Genomic DNA, 21,127 nt, shown 5'->3' on the forward strand with positions numbered 1-21,127 from the left:
AGACGGTTTTTCTTTCTTTTTTTTTTTTTCTCCCTCTTCTCCAAAACAAACCAACAGCTACGCGCGGCGTCTATTGGAAGACAAAAAGTCAGCTGTTGCGACGCCGCCGTGGCATCGGGCCCGCCAAACGAATCAGCTTATTGGGACTAATGCAAGCTCAATGTAGTCTCCAATGCAGGTGGGGATTTGCGTCTGCCAACGCATCTGCATTTTACAGCCGTTTGTCTATACCTTCGAAAAAGATAATCGGCTTTCTTTCTTTTTTCGGAGATTTCAAATTAGGATCAAATGCTAAAGGAGAACTAATCAGGATAAAAGTCTATCAACTTTATCTCGGTCAGAGAGTGAACCATGGTTATATATGACATGATATCGGGGTAACCTCGACAGCCGTGTTTACACAGATAAAAATACTTAGTACATATGTATAAAGACAAGAAAAGAAGAGGGGAATGTGGATGTCCTCTGTTAGTCGAATATCCCGCTCTTTCATCAATGATCCAGACCTTATGAGACCTTTTTTTTTTCTTTCTTTTCTTGTATGATCCGAGAGTGAATCCACTTTCTCTTCTCGGACATCGATTTTCTAGAGTAGTAGCTACTATGTAGTACTCTGTACTCCGTACTCCGTAGTTAGTTACTAGTAAATAGCATAGCCGTGGATCAGCGGATTATCTGCAACGGCTGAGGATTTTCTTCAGGTAAAAGCAAAATAATAAAATAAAATAAAATACCTACGATACATTTCCATCATTAATCAGCCCATTGTCTCATATAGTTTCATGGTACTTACTTTCGATACTATACTCAATATCAAACGATAACCGCGCTTATACAACAATTTTTAACTCCAAGTTCTCAAGCCTTAAAGCCCCCAATTTCGATAGTGCCTGGCATTTCCATACTCGATTTTGGGATTTTGTCTTTATTAAACCCCTTTTGCCTCTTTTCCTTACCTGCGTACTTTCTTCTCATTTTCCCTTTTCCCCTCGACTGGGTCTCGATTGACCGGGCTAGAGCTCCCGGTTCCGTGCAGATCAAGATCAACATGGCCCCAGGCTAAAGCTATTTCACCCCCGCTTCTGTTATTTCTTTGTTTTGACTCCACTAGTAGTGACTAGTCCTAATCATACCAGAGAAAGGCGACTAATGTCGCGTAGCTGCAGCATGTTGACATCACGTGATTCAATTGAGCCCGAATCCATTTCTCTTTTTAGGGCACAAAGGATTCAACCGGAACTCCCTTGCCGGCGCTAGTTACAGAATATATCAAGTACCGACTGATACCAGTAACAGTGATTTCCATGGATCTAAATCCTGGAAGCGCGTGGGACCTTTTTTTTCAATTTACCCCATCGTCACATTCAGTAACAGTTGCGAGTCATGTCGTGCATGGTGGCATTCCGATCCAACGTCCAACCATATTCTGTATTCAGCAACTGTTACCCGCTGGGCTGAGCAAAAATAAGATTGTGGTATCCGTACTCTGTACACACTGAAGCTACATTTGAGCCGCTGATGCAAGCCAAAGACAACTTGTCAATTTGTTTCGTCTGGAGCAGTTTGCCTCGTCTGTGACTCTGAGTTCCGACTCATGGACATAATCATCTCCTCTAAAGTAGTCCCCCTTGCAGGGCTCGGGGCTCGTACTAGTCCGTAGATCTCTCAATCTCCGAATGCTCCGTGGGAGCTCCGCACGACTCGTAGAATACAACCCACCTTAGTTAGATTAGACAGCAGACATTCTTTGATCCTCTTCACAAGTCCGTGTGCGCCCTGTTACGGAGCCTAGTGTGGCCCACCAGAGACCCGCTCGCGATAGCCGCCAAATCGCTAATTACTGAGGACAAAGAAAGCACAAAGAAAGCACGCCATATCAAGGTTAAGTTCGTTGATATTTGGATAGAGTACAGAACCTCAGGAACAGAAAACTAAACAGGAAAAAGGTCTATTCATAGAATCGGTAATGACAAATAGTTCTGGAGTATTCTCTGTACTATATATACTTAAGAAGTCTTTCTGGTGTGAACAACCGCAGAGCCGCTACATTTTGCGCAGTGGCTACGCCAGTCGCAAGATCCAGATCCCCGTCGCGGAGAAGTTACATTGTAGATAGTGGGTTAATTAATTAAAACTAGTAGCGTCATAAATCCCAAAAAGAAACATCTGTGTAAAAACCCCCACAAGTAGCTCGGACCTCTCCGTGATAAATCGTGCATCGTAAAAGAATGGATATTAGCGCCGAAGCGTGGCAGATTCATAACCATGGTTCAGGGTATGGCGTGGCTATGGAGAACGGGAGTACTTCGTAATTATAGTTAGTATTTCTAAGACATTACTCGCTGCAATTGCTTAACTTTCACTAGATCCTTTCTCGTATATGCTAAGAGATAAATGTTCTCCGCGTAGCGAGCCGCGAGAATCGACATAAACCTTAGTGGATCCATCAAGAACCATGATTATAAAGCTTATCAACCTGTTGCGCAAGCCTGCGCGTACTTTGTAAAAAGATAGTCTGACTCTGTAGACACAAAGTACTAGAGGCGTTTATGACGCAGGGTTGAAGTATTGCTGTGTGGAGCAGTACTACTCCGCTCTTTACTCTATCTGGAGTCGGCCGAAGAATCAAGTCGGATCCGAGGGCCCTTTCAGCCTCATTGATGCAGAACTCAAAGCTCGTTCGTACGACTCCACACTCCCCACCGAAGTTAGCGTCCCCCTGTTCCCTAAATCCTGCAGGTTTTCGATTTAGGAAATTTTGACTGTTCGGTATTTAGAACTTTGAATTCCTTATTACCGATATATTAATCTATTACACACTGAGAAGAAAGATAAAAGTAGGATAGGAGAACAGACTAGACATGAGAAAGGAGGTAGAAGAAAGTATGTAATTTCGGTGGGGGGTAGATACTATATCAATACATCCGTAAGGAGTGATAAATAAGAGTAACCATTTTTAAGATATTACACAGATCATAGATCAACTCAGTGCCCGTAGTACAAATGTTATTTGAGGCTTACCACCTCAGATTGAGTCGAGTCTAGAACCCGCATGTCGACTGCCGCAGTCTATCGAAGCCGAACCAGTAAGAAAAGAAAGAAAACTGGCGGATTCCGGCACGATTTCGGGGCTTTCGATCGACCCATTAGGAAGATAAGCGAGCGGGCGAATAAGGTCTACTGAATCATGGAAATTTAAAACAAGGCGCACCAAAGCTATCAGAATTGGGAACGGTAAAATTTCACTTTCAATACGAATACCATACTTGAAATTTATGTATTCACTTCATGCAAAAAGTAGTGTCAGAGCTTTCCTATGTTTTCCACCTAGAGTCATTAGTCGACCTCTTTCCCCCCCCCCCCCGAGTTCTCTCACAGTGTAGAACTCCAATTAGTAAAGATAGACTACGATTTACTAACTAGTTACGATATCTAGTTAGTCATTCTTCATCCTCCGCAACTATTTGTATATTCGGATTATAAAGATATTACAAACATCTCCGTATCCTCCACATATCATATGTACGAAGGAAGCGACCCTTTTTGAGGCACCAATTTATACTCTACTCGGTTAGGAGTAGGAAAAGAGGCATAAGCCTTCGGCGCCACACCATACCTAACGGGGAGCTCAGGGCACGTGGTTTTCGGATGAAGGATTGCCTGATGAAAAGCTTGGATCTTTAACGGGTGATCTTACTTTCTGCATAGTTATGGATCTCTTCATAAAAAGAGAGCTACGGGGAACACTGGGTCGTTACCACAGCTACTTAAAACTTGGAAATAATACCCTTCTATTCCACTTTCTCTTTCTAATCCATAATAATCCATAATGAGTCAGTCACGTCGGATCTGCTTTTTTTTTTTTTTTTTTTGGCGAGTCAGATGAACCATGATCGACTGGAGAAGCTAGGATTTGTACCACGCCACATACGAATGGCCCCACAAAGAGTCAGAACTAGCAGCTTTATGATATTACGTCGTAACCCTTTCGGCTAGTAAACTCAGAGCATTTTCCAATTTTCTAGAAAAAGGCTAAGGGGAGAACAACGTATGTAGAAAAACTATGACTTCTCCATAGAGTACTCTGTATTTCAATCACTACCAGACAACAACGTTGTCCATTAATCCATCTCCTACCATCTTTTTATCAACATTGCCTGCATCGGGCAAACGGTCAAGTCCGACTTAAGGATCCAGGGGTTCGTAGGCAGAAATAGAATAATCTGGAGAAAGGGAAGGAATGGAATCCGCCCCCAATGTATATCTCATCCTTCCTTCCTTTCCTTTCGCCTCCCCAGACAGATTCCTTCAGAGCCGGCGGCCTACTCCGTAGTGGAGCCGAGCAAATCTACTTACTTTATAGTAATCTGCCCGTGCAGGATCGAGTGGGTAATTAGGTAATTACACAACTATTACTCACTATTCGCTTAATTATTTATTTACTCACGGTTCGAACCATGATTCTTAAAAACTATAAACGACTTATACTTTTGATTCTTCTTAAGTTCTAGTATTTTCAGGGGCTTAGCCCCGATAAAAACAATACCCGAAGTGAAGCCGGACACAACTATTCCGACTTCCGACCTCCGCTTTGACCGGAGTGGGTACTTGTCCGATCGTTAACGAGTTAACCTATTGGAAAGAGGGCTTACAAATTTATGATGTGATGCGCATAAGATAATACACAGTAAGATCCAATGAATCTTCAAATAACAAGAGCATAAAGCCGTATTACTTATACTTGCTTTTTTAAATGAAGCACCCAATCAAAGCTACAGGCTAATGTCCAGTCATCAATTGATCACACCGAGGCCACCGCCCCGGGTTCGATAGCGCCCAGCTAAGATATTTGCAATATAACGTCACTGTATGTGACTTAACTCCGACCTTCGTAAAGATGAGAGAAGAGGTTTTATCAAGGTGTGGACAATTACCGTATCTGCATCAGATCCATGGATTTCTATGACAGGTGCCACATGGACCTCCCGAGACTAACCCATTAAAGTAAAATTTGTCGATTCTTCACGGGCAAATGGTCTATATCACTCGAAATGGGGCCGCGTCGGCTCCACCAAAAAGTATGGAAAGCATATGGCTCGGCTTTAAGACCATATGACGTTCAGCTCCAATTCTCTTTTTTCTCTCCACACCATTTCCAAGGTTGTAATATTGCTAATATTCAGATCACCGGAGTTGTTCGGGTTGGCGAGTTGATTTAGTAATTGGTTGGCCACATGGAAGCACATGAAAGTGGATTATGAATCTCGAGTCATTTAATACCGGTATTTTACAAAGTATTATATAATTGAAATACAGTACTATTCCCTGGATACAGTATTGATTCAAAACAAAAGAGCCTCAAACGTCCTTTCGACTTCCGAGTTTGAGTGCAAGTGTACCGTACTATACTACTATGAGCTTTGAGATATTTATCAACTCCTAGCTTCATGTACAAAGCTCCTACCCGGGTATCTGACAATTTATAACTGAATCTGACATGCAATGATTTACGCACGTCCCAAGCCCGAGCGTGCCCGTGCCGTTTCCGTTTCTTCAGTCAGACTGAAGGTGAGGTCTTCCTGGCAGGAATATATGGCCTGATGATGTGTAAACATCTAGCTTAAGAGTTCCCATCTATAAAAAAAAAAATGCAGTCTCAGATTTAAATGATTTATCACTATAATACCTTTCTGTAACATTAAATTACAACCTCAACTCATGACTCTGACCCTGACTCTATAGATCAGCGAGAATGTAACCTCTCAATGTAAAAAATTGTCAACATCCGTTCCCAATTCTATCCCCAGCCTCCTTCAAGTTCCTCGACCACTGCATGTACAGGTAGCATACTGCATGGCGAGAGAAACTGTTTCAGCGCACATGCACGCTGACTGATTGGTACAGGTTTTATAATAGGTGATATGTTATTCCTACGTGGATTCATGTAGATTCATGTATATAGATGTAAGGTTAGCTCTTTCCCAAATTGATACTCTGTGCAGTTCTTATGCATATCCATCTGTACAGATGACTGTAATAAGCGCTTAAACAGGTATTACCATCCGCCCTGTAAATAGTGCTATACATCGATGAAAGTGAGATCATATTTGCAAGGTTCCGTACACCAATGTACGAACATAAGGGTTTCTATTTTGGTTTCATCTAATTTTTCAGCGTCACCAAAAATACCCGATTTGCTACCTAGGTGCCCTTTATGCTGATCAGTTAACCCCGCATCCTAGCCCCTCCACCTGGGCACATGGCAATCATACAATCTCAACTGCTTAGCCATTGATGTTTGTCAAACTTTGACAAAAACAATATATAAAAGATAAAAAGCGTGCAAGCGCATACTAGCGTGGAAAAAGTCAGTAAATTAATAAACCAGGCCCACAGATCCCAAAACAGCTCACTGACCTCGTGAAGTATGACGAGTCAGTAATTTATAGGGGTCTATAACAGAGACTAAGTCAAACAAATGAAATAATTATCTCAAGTACCTACCTAGGCACCTGGGGCGTCAAGGATTTGAAATTTGAAATACCTAAGCGCAGACCAATCGGGGCTTTTCTCTTTTCTCTTCTTTCTTCGTTTAATTTTTTTTTTCTTTTCGTGATACCTACGTAACGCAATGAATGAGCATAAACTACTTCAGTACCTACATCAGTAGGTACAGAGAATCGTGCGCCTCAAAGTTTATATAACCTTGTAAACTTGAAGAGGGTGGGCAGGGGAGAATCTTCATGGCGCCAGCGCATCTGTCACGTTACAAACATCACTTCTTTGAGCCACCAAAAAAACCGGCTGCAGGTGTTTGGTTCAGGTCATTTGGAATAGAGGTTCCAAGATCTATGGATGCTAGTTTTATTCTCATTCGTGGATTTTCATATCATAAGAGACATGTAGAGTTCCAGGGTTAAATTGTGGGAAGGTCATTGGTGGCTTGTCTAGATGGGTTGGTGGCAATCTTCCAACCTTCCGAGGTTGAAACCTTGCAAGGTGGAAGTTGGGCTTTGGTAAAGGTAGATACATAGGTAGTAGGTAGAGTCCACGGGTATGACATCAATCGAAATGTTATTGGAAATATGAATTGCAGGCCCTGGGGTGACTACCTACGTACCGAGGTATGTCTGATTGGAAGAATTCAAACTTATCAGCCAGGACTGCCTAGGTGTACTACCTATCATTTGGCAGTCTCAAGGTTATTGATATCAGAATGGTTACTGTGTACCTACCACCTGGGCATAGCCCCAAAGGTAGTAAGGCTTTGAGAACTTTCAAGCTCCCAAGCCCTAGGGAACGGCGAATGTAAATACTCTTGAGCCAACCTCCAGAGCTTAAAGGACAATTAAGATGCATAGATATCATCTACATATCGACTTGAAATTATCGCTACATCTATAGATGAGTTTCATAGCTACTATCCTATCTTGCATTGAACATTCATAGACTTCTTCTTCCATTTCTCTTTCCACTAATTAGACATCAGCCCAAACCACGCTCTCCTCAATCGAGACGAGGCAAGAGCGAGAAACTGGGAATGGATATTTGGGTATTGAGTATTTAGAATCCAATCCTACCACCCGATGCAACATAATTCAAGTAAAAATGATATCAGCAAAAGGAAAAAAAAAACATAGATAGAAAGGAATTAGGACTCATAGCCAGCTAGCAATACATGGTGATAAGAGAAAGAGGTATTAGAACCAAGAATTAAGGGTGTGGGGGAATGAAAGGTCATTGGCGGTCAATATAACAATATCAAAAATCTCAGAAGAGAATGGCGAAAGATGCGAAAATAAAGAAGAAAGTAAGACCGATACAAGAAATGAAGCACATGAAGAAGATGGGCGTCACAAGTCAAAGATGAACTATGTGTATAAAAGGAAGAAAAAAGGGGTAAAAGAAAAAATAAAAAAGAAGAGAAAAGAAGATTTGCCATTCAATTCACCAAGAGTAATTTTGAGTCGAATTATTGGAATCATGTCATAGAAAATGGTAGCTATTTAGCACCGATTTCCTCTTCAACCCATCCGGGTAGGGAGTTCTCGTTCTGAATAGCAAGTCCAAAGCCAGGGTGGTTGATTCCACTGAGGGCAGAGGAGAAGCTGGAGAAGCTGCTCTGGGGCTGGTGGGCGCCGGTGCGGAGGTGTTGTCCCGCGACCGGTCCAAAGGGTTCCTGGGAGAAGGAAGGTAGACTTACAGCCCGCGAGTGTGATGCACGCGGAACACTCAGGCTGCTAGTACTGGCGGTGGAGTGGTGCCCAGGACCAGAGGTACCAACACTCAGATAGTTTGAAGTCTTTTGATGGTGCAAAGGCGAGTCAAGTTCACCACTGCTGTTGTTGTACAGGGACTGCTGAGACTGGCCTTGCAGGCTCAGCATAGGGTCGTTCAGTCGATTCTCTTGATCCTGGGCCTGTTGAGCGGAAATCTGGTTCAGGTACATGGTCAATGGGTTGTTGGAGCCCACATTCAACACGCTAGAAGGAGAAGACACGTTCTGAAGTGGATGACGGAGCTGTTGGCCATTCTGCGAACCAGTGGAACCAGATCCAGGGGACAGAGCAGGGCGAGTGGGGCTTGACTGAGAGCCTGACTGGCTTAGATTCTGGAATCCATTCGAAGCTGAGGGCGACTGAACGTCGTCGATGCCATTGCGATTCTGCTGGTTATGCCCAGCTTGGCGCGGCGGGTTACCACAACGGTCCTTGCCAAAGTTGATCTTGAAGCGGCGGTACTCCTCGCGGTTCCGTACACCTTCAATAGCTTTGATTGCATTGGCAATGTTGGTAAAGTTGACAAAGGCACAGCTCTTCTCGCGCAGGGTGTTGGCCAACTCAATCTCGCCGTACTCAGAGAAGTCCTGGCGGAGCCGCTCTTCCGTCCAAGCCTCATCCAAGTTTCCGACGTAGACATTGCGAGAAGCGCCGCCACTTACCGCCAGTGCAATGGCAGGTGGCAGAGGGCCGGAGTGCTTACCCCAGCCAATCTTCAGTCGTCGGTTGTGAATCATCAGACCCTGTAGGTTGCTCAGGGCATAGAAGGAGGCGGCGGAGGTAGGATCAATAAATGTAACAAAGCAGATATGCTTGTCAGGAATGTATCGGATGTGATGCAGCAGACCTCCACGCACAACGTTGCAGATCTCTTCAATGGTAGTTTCAGGGTGAATGTTTCCCAGATATATAGTTCGGTTGCCCAAGTTGTTGACGCCGCCTGCCGTGGTAGCTACGGCAGCGGCAGCGACAGATTGCTGAGCGAGGGCGTTTGAGATCAAGTCTCGGTCGGCAGAGTTGAGCACATGTGCGTAACCAGGGGCAATTCCCAGGAACTGTGCTGCATTCTGCTGCTGAGTCTTGGACACGTACGCGCAGCGGTCCTTACCATAAAAGACACGCTTAGGCGCCTGCCATTGCGGCTCTTGGGGGAGCTGTGCCACCGCCTTTATTGCGTTGCTGATTGACAAGAAATGGACAAAACCAATTGCCTTTTCCTTGACAATCTTCACTGTATCAATGGGCCCAAACTTGCCCAACTCCTCTCGCAGGTTCTCTTCAGTCGTCTCTTCAGGCAGATTACCCAGGTAAACATTACGTGATGCGCCAGACTGTTGGACAGCCAATGCAACAGAAGTAGGGACCTGGGAAGGCTTTCCCCAACCCACCTTGATATCATTACCCTTGATGGCCAACTTTTTCAAGATGGCATCAGAGTGGAAGTGGGTGGCAGAGCTACTATCCAAAAAGGAGATGAAAGCGCAGTTCTTATCGGGCAGCAGACGCACCGACTCGATCTGACCGCTACGCACATGGTTTAGGATTTCCTCGGCGCTTGTTTCAGCGGGAATATTTCCAAGATACACGGTGCGACTGGTTCCCGATAGCATCCCCGGGGAGACTGACGCCGAAGGACTACCTAACCCACTACCATAGCTCATCCCGTTAATTGGGGACTGAGGGCCACCCATAAGCTGTGAGGCACTCAATCCATCGGTCGAGAGCATCCCGGGGTACAATCCGGGGTTCTGCATGCCTTGCGTCGGGCTACCGAGCTGATTATGGGAGTTCTGTCCATGTCCATTGCCATTGGCTTGGGGAAAGCCTCCGAAAGTTGCAAACTGAGGGGAGGCAAAGGCTGAAGGGGTACCGGGCTGGAAGGGGCTGCCAACTAGCAACTGTGAAGGGAGGAGTGGAGTAAAGTTCATATCGAAACCGTTCAGATCGTTGTTCTGGCCAGTGGCGGCGGTATTGATAGCAGGGATATTGATGCGACGAGATCGGTTGGAGAAGCCCTGAGGATTTTGGTTTGAATGATAGGCGCCGTGGGAGAAACCAGTATCACCGTTGAGGTTATATTTATAATTCAAACGCGAGCTGTTCGCATCTGAGGTTTGCATGGTTGGAGATATCCAAGACAGGATAGATTTCCTCCGACCAGAAACAAATGAAGACAAGTATATAGCCCTGTAGAGCCCTGAGGAAGAGAGACTTTCAAAAGTGGGATTCAAAATATCATTACCATTCAGGGGATTGTCTCCACAACGGAGGTTGTTTTTCTTTTTCCCGGAAGAGAGAAGAAGAATCCAAGGGGTAAAAGGGTAAGAATAAGGTTGAAGCCAGAAAAGAAGAAGAAGAATAAAAAGAAGAAGAAAGTAACAAGAAAGGCCAATGAAGGTATTCTAGGATATCAAGTCAGGAATGTGCATAGTGGGTATTGAGTTGGGGTAAGGGACGAACCTGCGGCTAGAAATGGTGAGAATGTCACATATGTGAAGTCCCGCAAAGAAGAAGAAAGAGGTCCAAACTGTGCGGAGACTAAAATAAAGTCATTAGCTAAAAGGGGATAAGTGTGAAAAGACTAGACGTGGAAAATAAGGAAAAGGGGGGGAAAGTGGATGTTGGAGATCAAAAGTAGAAATTGGGAGGAATACGAACTTGTAGAAGAATATGAAGTGGATGAGAATCAAGAGAAAATAAAGAATAAAAAAGAAGAAGAGAAGAAAAAAGTAGAAGAAAAAAGAATGAAAGGCAAGGAAGTGATTCAAGTGAATCTAGGCAAGGTATGTTAAAAAGGGGGAAGTAAAGAAAGAGAGAGTTACCATGGAAAGGAGGTTCTAATTAAAGGGGTATCCAGTTTATTTATTAGTACTACTATTTACTACCGCTACTGCTAAACTATCGATCAACCACAACAATACTGAAATGAATAAGACTTAAAGAATAGAAGGTTAGCATCCTTATGTTTGTTTAGTTCTATGCAGAAGATCGATCCCCGCCAATCATGAAAGCACTGGGCGTCCCTGACATGGATGTGAATAAGTTCAGCTTCATATACTTAATTTTGATAGTATAGTATTTGATAGTGTAAAATATTAGATATATCAAAGCATCTAGGTATGAGGAATACTTACTACTATTTATCACTGACATGTTGACAATTAATTACTGTATACTCAACCCATGGATCTTTCATCTCTTAATATGCTAGAATGTTATGGTTCGTGGCTCTATTTATGCCTGAACATTCAGGCAGCGACATGTCTTCAACTTATCGCAATTATCGCAAATTTACCCCTCCACAAAAAAGTCTACAGACCAGGCTCAATTCAGCTGTAGTTAATTGAGGTTTTGGTAGTGAGTTAGGTATGTATTCTATACCAAGAGAGAAATATGTGACATGTTGGTGCAGCTCTTATGTCTCTCTATCTCTCTCTCTCTCTCTCTCTATGACTCACACTGCGATACATAAGTTGACCTCGTCTTTCGCAGATCCAGATCCTCATCTACGCTCCTCCCCCACATACCATTGGTCTAGTCTACATTCAGACATATAAACACAATGGCAACCTCCATCTACATTGATGAGGATGTCGGCCTTGACGGCGCCGCCGCCGCTGGCACCGAAACTGCCCCATACAAGACTCTCTTGCACGCCTTCATCCAGCACCCTCCCACCAAGGACATCCAATACCTCACCCGCAAGTCTCAGACTGATGCTGCTGGTGAGGATGTGGACCCAGCTGCCAAACTGGAATGGAAACCCGCCACCAAGTCCGCCACAAAGAAGGCCACCAATTTGTATGAACAGCACAAGAAGAAGGCCGCAAAGGAGCAGGATCTCGCCATCCGTGAGAAGGCAGACTTTGACAGACGCCAGAAGTTCCTGGAAGAAGCCAAGAAGGTCATCATTAAGGAGGATGCTTCTCTGCCCAAGCCCGTGCGCATTCGCCTGGATGTCACCGACCCCGCCATCGTCAAGCTGCGCACACCCGAATCCGATGAACCAGGCACCCGAGTCCGTGTGTTGGGTCGCGTCCACCGCATGCGCGCGCAAAAGGGGGTTGTTTTCATCACCATGGCCGACGGCTACGGCTATCTGCAGTGCATCTTGACAGGCGACATGGTCAAGACTTACGATATCATGACTCTTACTCTGGAGACTTCCCTCTCCATTCACGGTGAGATGCGCGCCGTTCCCGAGGGTGCCCACGCTCCCAACAACCGCGAGCTTCACGCCGACTTCTTCACCGTCATCGGCCGTGCTGCCGGTGACAAGGAGGCCATTACCACCCGCGTGGCAAAGGACGCTGACCCTCAAACTCTCCTCGATAACCGTCACCTCGTACTGCGCGGTGAGACCTCCTCAAAAGTGATAAAGGTGCGTGCCGCCACTCTACGTGCCTTCCGCAAGTCTTACGAGGAGAACCGCATGCTGGAGGTGACCCCGCCCGCCATGGTGCAGACCCAGGTCGAGGGAGGCAGCACCCTCTTCGGCTTCGACTACTACGGCGAAAAGGCCTACTTGACTCAGTCGTCCCAGCTCTATCTGGAGACTTGTCTCCCATCGATGGGTGACGTGTTCTGCGTGTGCCCATCGTTCCGTGCCGAGAAGTCGCTCACCCGCCGCCACTTGTCCGAGTACACTCACATCGAGGCCGAGCTGGACTTTATCGCCTTCGACGATCTGCTTGATCACCTCGAGAACATGATCTGTCGCGTTATCGACCTCGTTCTGGCCGAGCCCGAGATTGCTGAGTACATCAAGTCGCTCAACCCCAACTTTAAGATCCCCACGCGTCCTTTCCGTCGCATGAAGTACTCCGATGCCGTAACATGGCTGGTGGAGCACCAGATCCCCAACGAGGAGGGTGAGCCTCACAAGTTTGGTGATGATATCGCCGAAGCTGCCGAGCGCAAGATGACCGACATCATCAACGAACCCATCTTCCTTACCCACTTCCCCGCCGAGATCAAGGCATTCTACATGAAGAAGGACCCTGAGGACCGCCGTGTCACTGAGAGTGTTGATGTGCTCATGCCAGGCGTTGGTGAGATTGTTGGCGGTAGTATGAGAATGGATGACTGGGAGGAGTTGATGGCTGCCTACAAGCACGAGGGCATGGACCCCAAGCCCTACTACTGGTACACTGACCAGCGCAAGTAAGTTGATACCAGCAGCGTCTTCCAAGATAATTTACTAACTGATGTCTCCAGGTACGGTACCTCCCCTCACGGAGGCTACGGATTTGGTTTGGAGCGTTTCCTGGCCTGGCTGTGTGAGCGTCACACTGTCCGAGAGTGCACACTGTACCCTCGCTTCACCGGCCGATGCACTCCGTAAATGTATTTTCCATTCATAGAGCTGTAGGGGATACCAAAAAATGAATATCTGAGTTTTCCAATGTTAATTTCATTGTCATTACCACTTCTCCCTTAGCTATGTTAGTTTCGCTTAGAATGGGAAAGTTGTAGTAAACTAAGCCTATCATTCCCAACCAACCTCGAAACTATCTAGATACCTAACCTTGACTTACCTATACCTAGGAGTTATACAGCTTACACAATGAACGACAATCCATTTGAGCTTCCCGTACCGTGCCACCTTATCGTCTACGAAACGCAACCTTACAGTCAGCTGTACAAAAGATCTGGCATACAAGCCAACATCTCACAAAGTTAACCCAAAAGCCAGACTACATATAGAGACCACAGTTGAGACCGCACACAACAGGCTCATCTGTCAGCTAGCAGCTCCAGCTACCAGACATGCAGGTATCCAAAACACGGCACTGCATGGCATCTATACGATGTCAAGATAGAACTATACAGTCGGAAAACAACAGCATTTCCCTTGGTCGGTACTGTCTTCGGCTGGACAGCCTCTGATTTTCGCACGGGCGGACTAGAAGGGCTGACGGGTTGTGGATGACGGATAGGCGACGGGCCGAATCGCGTGTCTAAACAAGGTAGGATAGGTGAGTTGTGACAAGAGGTAATCGACCTTCAAGTTAGGGACCCCTTCGTTCTGGCTGGTGAGACTTGCTTGCTGGTCGGGATCGGAAGATGAGAAGTGGCCATAGAATGCCATGTCTAGGTATTGGGGATTCTGAAAAGCCGTTTTATCCGCTTGTCATTTCCTTCGCATCCTTCACACTTCATTCTCACTCATGAAAAGAGAAAGGTCATGTTCTTTGGATCTGGTAGGGAGGACTCCTCAGAGTTACCGTCGAACAGAGAATAATCCCCGTGCTCCACCACCCGTGCTGGATGCCATTGCTCAATTCACTCGGAGAAAGACTCCGTAGCTCAACGAGTCATCTCATTTGTCCAGAGCACCAACACCGATTGCCTTGGAAGGGGTTCGCAGATCCAGAGAACCAGAGAAAGATCTTTGGATCTGTATTTGATTCTTTTCTCCAATTCGCTTGACCGGGTTCATCTCGCCTTAGAACAAAAACTGATGAGAGCATTCAAGCTCTTATCTTGGTCTTGGCAAATTCTTTGGCCTGACTGACTGGCTTGGTCCTTTTAAGTTGTTCTCTCTAGGTTCTCGGCATCTAGAGATCTGAGGTCATTGTCCATGGACGTCGGTCACGCCACAACGATGATATCAGGGGCAAAATTGCTGCACAATTCCAGAATCGATGTATATCCAATGCGTTCCCAGTTTCTGTTATCGATTTTAGCAGGCACATAAATTCTTTGGGAGCTTAGTCCATTTTCCAATGAAAAGTTGAGACTTTCGATACAGACGGCAAACGAGAATATATTGGACTGCATCTCTCATTTCTCAACCGAAACAAACAAAAAGCAACAACAAAAGATCACCATGTCATCGGTGACATATTATCATTTCCATTCTCATCATTCATCCATTCGTCACAAACTGACCCGGATAAATTTCAAATCCAACCAAGCAAAGCATTTTAAGAGAACTCGGTATGTCAGCGCAGCCTCGTCGTCGAGCATGCCACTACCCATCTCCTTCAAAGACCTTACTCCAACTCAGCGGATTCGGATTCGTCAGGGCTTGAGGGATGTACGTCGTCACTATCAAGCACCGTTTCCGTTCCGGGTCCTGATATGGTTGATAGTATCGAGGATCTGGGCCTGCGAGGCACCAGTGCGGATGACGGAGATGATGCGGGAAACAGACTCCTCATCTCCGTTCGAGATGAGCTCGATGAGCCCGTTGAGAACAGGAGCGTCGTTGGAGTTTGTTGTACGGAGGTACTCGCGAAGTTCATTTGCTTGTTCTGGGCTGGCACCTCTGTTTTCGGGTGAGTTGATTTTAGCTTACTGATCGGATTCACATTCACACGGCAACAGAGAGAAGTCTCGCTTGACCGTGCCCCTTCCCCCACTCAGAGAACAAACAAGTACGACAAGAAGCCTATCTTGAGGGGACGAGATGGGATGAGGATGATGAGTATGATGATGAGGATTAGCGAAAGAGGAACGCGCCTACCTCGAAGCATGTCCGTTGGTCTGTCCGTTGGTCTGTCCTCCGTTCTGCGATGGGGCCCCCTGGCTACCAGAGTTGTTTGCTGCCCGGTTCGACATGTTGAGTTGGTGACCACGATGATACTACAGAGTGTACGGGTGGGAAGTCGGGCTGATGATGATTCTGTTTAGGATAATGAAGAATATGAAGGTGTAATGTGATGTGGGATTCGATGGGTGGGCGTCTAACCGTTAGGGCTGCAGTAGTCAGTCCTCCGGCGTCAGTGCCCGATAGCATCATGAAAATGGAAGGGAAATGGACGAGATATTGTGAGGATCTTGAAAAAGGGTCTAGAGTAGGGAACGTAGAACAAAAGGGCCCGAAAGGGCCCGAAAGGGAGGGCAAAGAGAGCGGTCGGTCATACAGTAATATTTGATTCTCTAAATAGTGCCGGGATAGGAAGTCCAGATTCGAAAAACCCGCGAGAAATCGAAAGGAAAATTGAATGAGTGATAACAAGGATCAATGTGGGACGTTTTTAGAGCCATGGACTCAAATTGCGTTTTGTCCTTTTCAAGTTGTTTGCTCGTGCTGTCGCTTCTCTACTTGATGGGATTTGGTTGCCAGATCGGCCATTCTTGGCGATGTCCCCTCAAACGGGATCGAACGGACTTCATTCTTTTCAAATATCATTTCAAATTACCCTGTTGTTGTCCACTTTCATTTCCCCGAAATCCCTCGTTGAAATTCTTTTCTTAGCAGGTCGCAGGCTTCTGTCGGTTCGGAAGAACGTGCCGTCCAATAATCGAGACTGTTTGCAAGATCTTCCCGAATCCATGAGGTATCGCAAAAATTGATTTGCCTCATCTCGCCCTTTCCGCACGATTGGTGTACGGTATCTTTCAACGATCAGACCATTGTTCTGTGAAGCAAAAGGCTGGAAACAAGACTGTTGCTGGATAGTTGAAGGTTCCCGAGATCCTCATTGGACCAGTCTGGAGATGTGTGCTGAGAGAGGTTGTTAGGCCCAACGGGCTTTATCACCGTCATATTTCTTGGATTAGAGAGTCCTATTGGTGGTCAAAGACAGGAGCGAGTTAGAGCAAATCCAGTTGATACTGACAGACCCCCTTGTCACGGTTGTCAGATGCCGGGTCGTGAGCTTGCAGTTTGCCAGCTGTCAGGATGTCACTCTTAACACATTTCACAGTGACAGAGATAATACCTTCGCAGTGACAGAGAGAACAGTTGCACCAAGCGTGCTGGGCCCTATTGCTAACTCTTTGCCGTATCAACTTCGACGCGTCCGAGTTCGCGATTCACGGTTTCCTCCACGCCCTCGCTAGCGACGAAAATCCAAATCAAATTATCAGAAACGACACAGGAATGAGACCATTCACACAGGTGTATCCGATGATGGCTCAAATGGCATATGGCTGAGTTCAAGTGATGAGAAATGGTCCTTGGGCCAAGATGGATGACCCTAGCGACACTAGGGTCAAGGTCAGCTATAACTCGGGTATTGCTTGAATTATATTTCAACTTTCATATGAGAATGTGTGAAAAGAAGCAGTATGCTGACTGTCACTCGTCACTATAGACCAGAGCTTGTCAAATCGATTGGATGCGAACCTCCTCATTTCCTCTATTCGTGACTGTGACAAAATCCGAGCCCCTCGAGCTCGCACGGTCATCATCTTTTGACTCATTCAATCGTATGCTCGGAGTACGGGAGTAACACATGGTGCCGGTGGTCCATTGTGACTCTGTGAACGGCTTGCTTCGCGTTCGAGAAACTCAAGTTCCCATATGAGCAATTATTGATGGGCATGTCAACGACAACAGCCCACAAACAAACTGAGAACAGGAGTGTAGTGTTCTATGAGAGATATTCAAAGAACATATGCGCAGCCTTTTGTGTTTGAAGTCAGCCGTCCCTTGTGGATGGCATATTGCCAATGACCATGGATATGGTGCTATTGGACCCCAATACCCCCAAAGGGTTCGACGCAAGATTTCATAGTGACGAGGCATTTATTCCATGCTTGCAGTACAGCTAGCATTCATGGCTGAAGCTATCTCGACGTGCTTTAATCCCTGAGCCGATTTCGTGCATTCTGGGCTTGAAGATCCTGGCCCTATTGTTGTTTGTCTTCGAGATTTTGTCCTGTATCAGGTAAGTGCACCTCTTTCTGACTTTACATGACAGGAACTGAAAGTTTGCAACGTCAAATAGACAAGGTCAGTGCCGAGGGTTCATCACACTGAGAACACTTTGAAAGCCCCAGACAAAAGAACCCATTAAAACTTGAGTAATACAGTTATTATCAGGCCATGTAGTCTTCAATCTCGGGTCAGATGGTAATTGCCATCCAGTGAGACTCTCGAGAAGGAGCCGGGATGGCAAGGCCTAGATGTCGCTCACGATGAACTCCATTAGCGAGTTGATGTGTGTGGTAGGTAGGATTCGAATATGAGGAGATTGTTGGCCGTGGATTCTCGTCGTGCTTATACTGTAGGTTATCAAGGATTGCGTGTTATTATGATCTGCTAATTAGTAGCAAATATGTCCGGACGACACGGTCGGCGGATGAATATGAAAATACTTCTGTTTTTAGGGTTCGTCAATATCCCAGCTTGTGTGACTCCATTCAGATGCGACTATCTAGATGATATGCAGCAGCGTGTTAGTAGCGGCCTCACATCATCGTCACCAGCCTTATCACGAGGCTCAGTACACGCAGAAGAACCATCGTTGTTTTTTGAGTCGAAAGACGAGACAGTGGAGCCAAAAAAAGGCAAGATCGGACCATTATATGAAGATCGAGACTGCCATAACAAACACCTCCAGATCTCGAATCCTGCTTTTGCTCCGGAACAGAGGAAAGCAGGCATTTCAATGATTTTAGTTCCAGGATTGAATTGACCGGGGAGATGAAGATGGTTGCCCATTCCAATCTCTCCTTCTCTATCCGTGGCGTTTTAGTGTCAGTGGAAAAGAGTTCCTGTCATTATTATTGGAGCTACGGTTCCGCCCTCCAGCCACGACTGTTCGCACTTTTACATTCTGACCATCCCTACTCGAGGAACTTATATTGAAGATTCATCCGAAAGACACTCTGTTGAATGGAACTATCAAAAAATATCCATAATTTATCCAGAAATAGCTGATTTGTCGAATGAAAAAACCACCTGTGTGGGACAGGCCGATGCTGCCGCTTCACCAGGAAAGGCTTGATACATCCATGTCGACGGAAATGTATTCAGCTTTGTATAGGCTACACCATTGCACCTACCTGGCAGCCTGGTTCTAAACTATTATACCATCTGGCCAAGATTAATTCCTTGTTAATTGTGCTACAGGTACAGGGGGTCATACATCGAACGAAGGGGTACATAAAATCGTTTCATTTCCCTGTTGATCATCTATCTAGCTATGTAGTAACCGTCTTAGCATGGCTTTTATCTTTTCTTTTCGGATGTAGGTCTTATTCAAGAGTCGACCAGTGCAAAGGACGTGTCCCGATGCCCGGCTTAATTAACTTGACAGCCATATTACTGAACAAATTATGATCATGTCACTAATAACATTCCCAAGGTAACCGGTTCCTCAGATCGAGATAGACATGGAAGGGATATTCCTAGTTCTCTAACCTTGGGGGTTCTGTACAGTATGACATCAAATATGAACGATAAATACAGAGTGGGTAAGAGTCCACCCTATCATTTCTACTAAGTTTGGTACGGACGTTGAATCGAGTTCGGTATTTTTCGAATTTGGTACGTACTGCTTTGCATCCCAAGGTATGGAGTAGAGGAGTGCTTTGTTGCAATACTACCTATCACTATTCCTTTTAGTCAGATTAAGCGCATAGCCGCATATCCCAGTAGATCAGCCAGATCACTCAGCGCTCTACTTTCAATCTGTCTACTAACCTTACATCTCTTATATTATCTTAAGCTTCCTCATTATCCAACTTTATTTCATTTTGTGTCTTTCTAAATACTGCTGAACACCTGCAAATCGCCTTGATATTTAGAAGCATGCCATGTTCTTAGCAAGAGTTAACGATACACTGCAGCCGAGTGCCTTGCAGCCAAATACTGCGACAAATGAATCACGAGTATATTGACATTCGTTCGCGAAGGAAGCCCTTGAAGGTTTAGACGATAGAGCTACTCTAGGATCAGTCCTGCCGTGAGAAATGCCCTTTATTGTCCCAACGTTACCAGCCAAGCTGCTTGCAATATACGAAGTTACCTCGGCCGACTACACCAAAAAGAAATGATGTTGACTGCAGCCTCGTCGGAATTGAATACTTCCCAACTAGCCGAGTGTAATGCAAGTAACAGATTGTAAAAAAGGACCAACGTAACATTACTGCTAAGGGTCCTAACCCCTGTCATTTACAGTTTATATGACAATTACTTCGACAATGGTGATATGGAATCAAGGAACAAGGAGCACCAAACTATATTAGAGTTCTGGCGCTTGTATGTACTCTTGTTCTCTCTTACCGGCTGATTGAGGTCCAGTAGCATGCAGGCTCAGAGGCTTATACAAACTTAGCTGCGAGTTGGTAGGATCACTGCGTTTCTGAGTCAAGCGAAAAATTGCGCTCTATCGACATAGACATTATTGGATTGGTGAATAAAAGTGCTGCTCGATGGTGGACAACAATTATGGCTCCTAGAAAAGGGTAGAAGGCCATTCTTACCAATGAAAATGACAAAGTGTGTCTCTCGTCCAGGTCATTGCCACTAAAGGAACCAGGTTTCCATCGGTCCTGGCTCTACTACCTACTCACTACCATCATCCCATGTTACGCTGGAGTTTCTCGCTGACTTCTGCTCTCTACACAACATAGGCAATCAGGTTTTTGCAACCTTCTCTACAGCGTTGAAATTCAATACGCACAGCCATTCGAAGTGGCCATTGAGTTGCCACCAGTCATTCAAGGTAATGCAGGTCATTCAAATGAGCAGTCGACCAACGAGCATCTTCCTATGATCAATTATATTCCCTATTACATATCCATGGGCTACAACCATACCACATAGGGAAATAGGGTCTTTTTGTAACCATCACTAAGACAACCCATGCAACCATGTCACCTCCAAAGTCTTAGCGCCATAGTTTCAGGTTCAAAATTGTACTAGGATAGTGTCCGCTATAGTGTCTATAATGGTGTTATGTATATAATAGTGATATGTTTAGAGCGATAATGTGATAATATTGTAATAGTGTATCAAGAGCTATAGATAGATCAAGTCTACCTACCTAGATAGAATCGGGTTAATGATGATCATAGCTAAAGAGGAGGAGAGCGTTTCAAGGTTATAACCGTTTTAGGAGCCATAGATAGAGAGATCAAAAGTAGGTAGAGGCGCGTTAGTGATG

General features: G+C 45.4%; 4 protein-coding genes across 4 annotated transcripts; 2 read left to right on the forward strand and 2 right to left on the reverse strand.

Annotated features, from left to right (window-relative positions):
• Positions 1-8,002: 8,002 nt before the first annotated feature.
• Positions 8,003-10,399, reverse strand: N7495_006186 (putative differentiation regulator (Nrd1); the record flags this gene model as incomplete). Its single annotated transcript, XM_057208837.1, has 1 exon — positions 8,003-10,399. The coding sequence occupies one exon, from the start codon at positions 10,397-10,399 to the stop codon at positions 8,003-8,005; it is 2,397 nt and encodes a 798-aa protein (XP_057062611.1).
• A 1,442-nt stretch (positions 10,400-11,841) lies between these two features.
• N7495_006187 (asparagine--tRNA ligase DED81) lies at positions 11,842-13,623 on the forward strand (the record flags this gene model as incomplete). The annotated part of the gene is made up of 2 exons (XM_057208838.1): positions 11,842-13,442; positions 13,497-13,623. 2 exons carry the CDS (start codon positions 11,842-11,844, stop codon positions 13,621-13,623), a joined length of 1,728 nt encoding a protein of 575 aa, XP_057062612.1.
• A 1,712-nt stretch (positions 13,624-15,335) lies between these two features.
• N7495_006188 (uncharacterized protein) lies at positions 15,336-15,845 on the reverse strand (the record flags this gene model as incomplete). Its single annotated transcript, XM_057208839.1, has 2 exons — positions 15,336-15,552; positions 15,751-15,845. 2 exons carry the CDS (start codon positions 15,843-15,845, stop codon positions 15,336-15,338), a joined length of 312 nt encoding a protein of 103 aa, XP_057062613.1.
• A 2,447-nt stretch (positions 15,846-18,292) lies between these two features.
• Positions 18,293-18,652, forward strand: N7495_006189 (uncharacterized protein; the record flags this gene model as incomplete). The annotated part of the gene is made up of 1 exon (XM_057208840.1): positions 18,293-18,652. The coding sequence occupies one exon, from the start codon at positions 18,293-18,295 to the stop codon at positions 18,650-18,652; it is 360 nt and encodes a 119-aa protein (XP_057062614.1).
• Positions 18,653-21,127: the final 2,475 nt, after the last annotated feature.

This window comes from Penicillium taxi, assembly GCF_028828555.1.
Source record: "Penicillium taxi strain IBT 34144 chromosome Unknown utg000004l_segment0_segment0, whole genome shotgun sequence".
Classification (NCBI taxonomy): Eukaryota; Fungi; Ascomycota; class Eurotiomycetes; order Eurotiales; family Aspergillaceae; genus Penicillium; species Penicillium taxi.